Source organism: Asparagus officinalis, chromosome 6 (assembly GCF_001876935.1).
Source record: "Asparagus officinalis chromosome 6, Aspof.V1, whole genome shotgun sequence".
NCBI classification, from domain to species: domain Eukaryota; kingdom Viridiplantae; phylum Streptophyta; class Magnoliopsida; order Asparagales; family Asparagaceae; genus Asparagus; species Asparagus officinalis.
This window is the reverse complement of record NC_033799.1, coordinates 7,929,495-7,933,526: the sequence shown is the minus strand read 5'-3', so window position 1 is coordinate 7,933,526 and position 4,032 is coordinate 7,929,495. Positions and strand designations below refer to the sequence as shown.

At 33.1% G+C, this 4,032-nt stretch overlaps 1 protein-coding gene across 1 annotated transcript in view; it reads right to left on the bottom strand.

Moving 5' to 3' along the window:
- Window positions 1-957, bottom strand: part of LOC109846407 (putative lipoxygenase 5) — a 5,050-nt gene extending 4,093 nt beyond the window's left edge. Inside the window, 1 exon segment of the mRNA XM_020415644.1 lies at window positions 500-957. Within this exon segment, the coding sequence (XP_020271233.1) occupies window positions 500-845 (346 nt within the window). The 5' untranslated portion in view covers window positions 846-957.

The window sequence follows — 4,032 nt, the reverse complement described above, 5'->3', positions numbered from 1 at the left end:
CTTTTAACTTTGATACTGTAAAAGTAAACACATGGATACTAATTGTAATTTATGAACAAGCTAGATATGCCTATAGATCTATGAAAGTGTAGAAATCATGAGTTTCTGATTGCATATAGAAATCTTACAATCCTTAATTTATATGGACCAATAAACCTTTTACTTCCGTCAAGTCGTGAAGTTTTACTTGTTTGGACGTGTTAATTCAGGAAAAAATGATTAATTATGATGTCCTCTTCCTATTGCATAATGAGTTGGTCATCATTAATGATGACCAGCTCATTATGCAATAGGAGAGGGACACCTTATCTGTTCTCCATGTTGGTTCCATATTTTGGGTCACTGTAGCAAATTAAGCTCTTGTGTGGACCTAAAAGAGACATTATTGATCCACATGCCATACTTGAAGCATTTCTCTACGGACCCCAAGGATGCACAGAATATTAAGCTTATATCGTGCCATAAACAATTAAAAAAATGAATTTTCTTTTTGGCTTACTTGGATCAATCTCAGTGCTAACAAGCTCCAAAACGACATTCCTCCCAATTTTATCAGAGAACGCATCCAACTGATCCTCAGCCTTCTCCTTCAACCCCTGCTTCATCTTCCTCCTCACTGTCACTGCTGCCCTAACCCTAAACTCCACCGGTTTCTCGACCGCCTTCGACGCCACCGTCATCAAGTTCTCTGCTATCGCCGCCGCGATCACCGGTGTCCTCAGTTGTCTCCCACTACGGCAGCACCTCTGTTTTGATTGGAAACAGAGCCTTTGAGAGGTTAGATGAGGGAGGAGGTTCGATCTTTGAAGGAAAGAAGAGGTTAATAGCTCCTTCGAAGCTGCCATCGGGGTTCCTTCAATGGAGAAAATGGTGGGTTTTTCAGGAGAATTGAGCTTTGCTTCTCTGCGATTTTGTATCCGCGTTGAGACTTTTTTGGGTTCTTTTTGAGGTGTAACGAGACGCCGGGGGGTGGTATTTATAGGGAGAGATAGGGAGAGTTGGAGGGTATAAGGGTAATTTTGTTTAGAATACTCGTTTAGAGAGAGCCACGTTTTTTGAATTTTGCAACAGGGGAAATGTGAAGTGAAAAGCTCGTAGCTTCTAGGTAATGTAGAAGCGTTGTTTTTGCTGTGAGGTCCTCTGCTTTCTGCTATTTGTAAATGAATACTTACTTAATACATCTTTGCATTTTCAAATTGAAACCTCCCATTTAGTTACAACTTCATGGCTATAATATAAACGAAATTATTTTTCAATTAAGCAGTATTAAGAAGGCAAACCAGAATATGGAGTATTTTAGTTCGGGGTTATCATATATAGCTGGTGAGTGGAGAAATTGACGGGATACAGTTCTCTGTGCGAATTAAGTAATTCGAGATGTCAACTTAAAAATATTAAATACCACATGCTAGTATAAATAAAATATGCCTTTGGAGTCCATACACAAAATCCAGATAGAATACACATAGTAAATATGTCATTTACTACGCATCACTGTTAACATAATTTTTAACCTTTTTGAAGAAGTTAGGAATCAATTTTAATCCAAAAGCTATAGCTATCAGGTATTGACCCAAACTCCTATTTAAACTCATCACTCTTTCTTATCTTATCCGATGTGGGACTATACTCACATATTAATCACCTCAGCAACTCTCCCTTAATTTGTGAGTATATTTCAATTCAAATATAATTCAATCTTCCACGGAATTCACTAAGTTTTTACACCACTTCACTCATCGGCTAACCAATTCACAAACTTTTTCACCACTCCACTCAACATATAGCTATCAAACATCCGTAGGAACTTCCACCACTTCACTCATGATAGCTAACTAGACTATATCACTCCTACGGGCATCCATGGATTCTCCCGACACCTTCGGGCTTCATATCGAAGATCATCTGTTTTTTTTTTAAATTACTTGGACCATGACCTTAGCTCCGATACCACTTGTAATCAATTTTAACCGAAAAGATATAGCTATCAGGTATTAACCCAAACTCCTATTTAAACTCATCACTCTTTCTTATCTTATCTGATGTGGGACTATACTCACATATTAATCACCTCAACAACTCTCCCTTAATTTGTGAGTATAGTTCAATTCAACTATAATTCAATCTTCCACGGAATTCACTAAGTTTTTGAACCACTTCACTCGTGGGCTAACCAATTCACAGACTTTTGCACCACTCCACTCGTGAGCTAACCAGACCATGCATTTAACACATAACTATCAAATATCCGTAGAAACTTCCACCACTTCACTCATGGTGACTAACTACACTATATTACTCCTACGGGCATCCATGGATTCTCCCGACACCTTCGGGTTTCACATCAAAGATCATCTATTTTTTTAATTACTTGGACCATAACCTTAGCTCTGATACCACTTGTGGGGGATAAATAAGGTCCAATCTAGAGTTGATGAGCCTTAAACAGAAGTTAGGAAACAATTTTAATCCAAAAGCTATAGCTATCAGGTATTGACTCAAACTCCTATTTAAACTCATCACTCTTTCTTATCTTATCCGATGTGAGACTATACTCACATATTAATCACCTCAATATAGTGTTGCCTATACAAATTAAGCTCCCATTATTCTTTATTTGATGAAGCAAGATGGGCTTATAGAGTTTGTCTACTTGGGTTAGTCAAGTAGAACTAAAAACTAAAACTAGGATAATCTATGAGATAAAATTTTATAGTGTTAGTTAATTAAAATTAGAACTAGGATAAATTTTATAGTGTTAGTCAACTAGAATTAGAAAAAAATTAGAATTAAGATAATGGTAAAAAGTTGTCCTATTTTTTACATTTTTCTATACAGAATATGAGAGTTCTAAATTTCTATTTCTCAAATTATTCTAAGTTTTAGGCTAGAACTATTTGGTAATACACTAAAAATCTCCTATTTATTTCTTATTTTTATTTTCCATATTTCTTTTATTTTGTGCACCTTCTCTTCCTATAATGGTTATGACATCATCTAATCATACTATCAAATTAGACCACCTCTCCTCTTACTCCTCTCTTTGCATGCTATTTTCCTTTTTTTAACCGAGTATTAGATTTATATAATTATTTTAAAATAAAAAAAATCATATATCCTTAATTTTCAAAATTTATGTAATTTGAGATATGAGGGTAAGAGATTTGGTTTTGTAAAAAAAAGAAGGAAGTAGAAAAAACTTTAATTCTTTAGATTTGTACTATAATATTTGATCATAAAAAATAAATTTTTTATGAACTATTGTTATAATAATGAATAACAATATATAATATTCTAACCAAAAGTTGTTCAACAATAAATAATATTTTATATTAAATAATTATTAATAAATAACAGTAAGTTTAAAAGTATAAATAGTAATTATATCATTAAAATCCATCAATTATATACTTATTAATTATCACAAATTATCTCACATTATTTTATCAAAATGTACCACTTTAAAAAATTGTTCTTAATTATTCCACTAAGATATCTTTCCCTTAAAAATCGCACTTTAACAATTATCTCGCTTCTTGTGAAAATATTCCAATTGACTTATGCCCACTTAGAAAATATTAGTCGCGTTTTAAAGAAAAGGTCATATTCATATTATACTTGATGTCGTTTTAAAGAAAAGATCATAATTCAAATAATTTTATATTGATTAGGACATAAAATTCGTATTATAACAACAAAAAAAGATTTGAAGTAGATAAATAAATAAGATTTACTGTCGCAAAAAACTTAGAACTTAGACGAAAAAAGAATATATAGTTAAATATTCAATCTTCATCCTCGTGATATCCTAATTTACCTGATGGGGATAATCACAATCATATACAACCTTATGAGATGTATAGAAACATTTCTTTACCCCAAACTTCACTAACTGAATATTGATAACCAACCTTCTGTCCACTTTCCTAATAAACTTTATAGAGTTTCATATCCATTGACACATAGTCCCCTCCGATGCACTAAACTCCAAAGTTATGATGACTGATGATCAAGATCGTAATAGTGTTTATG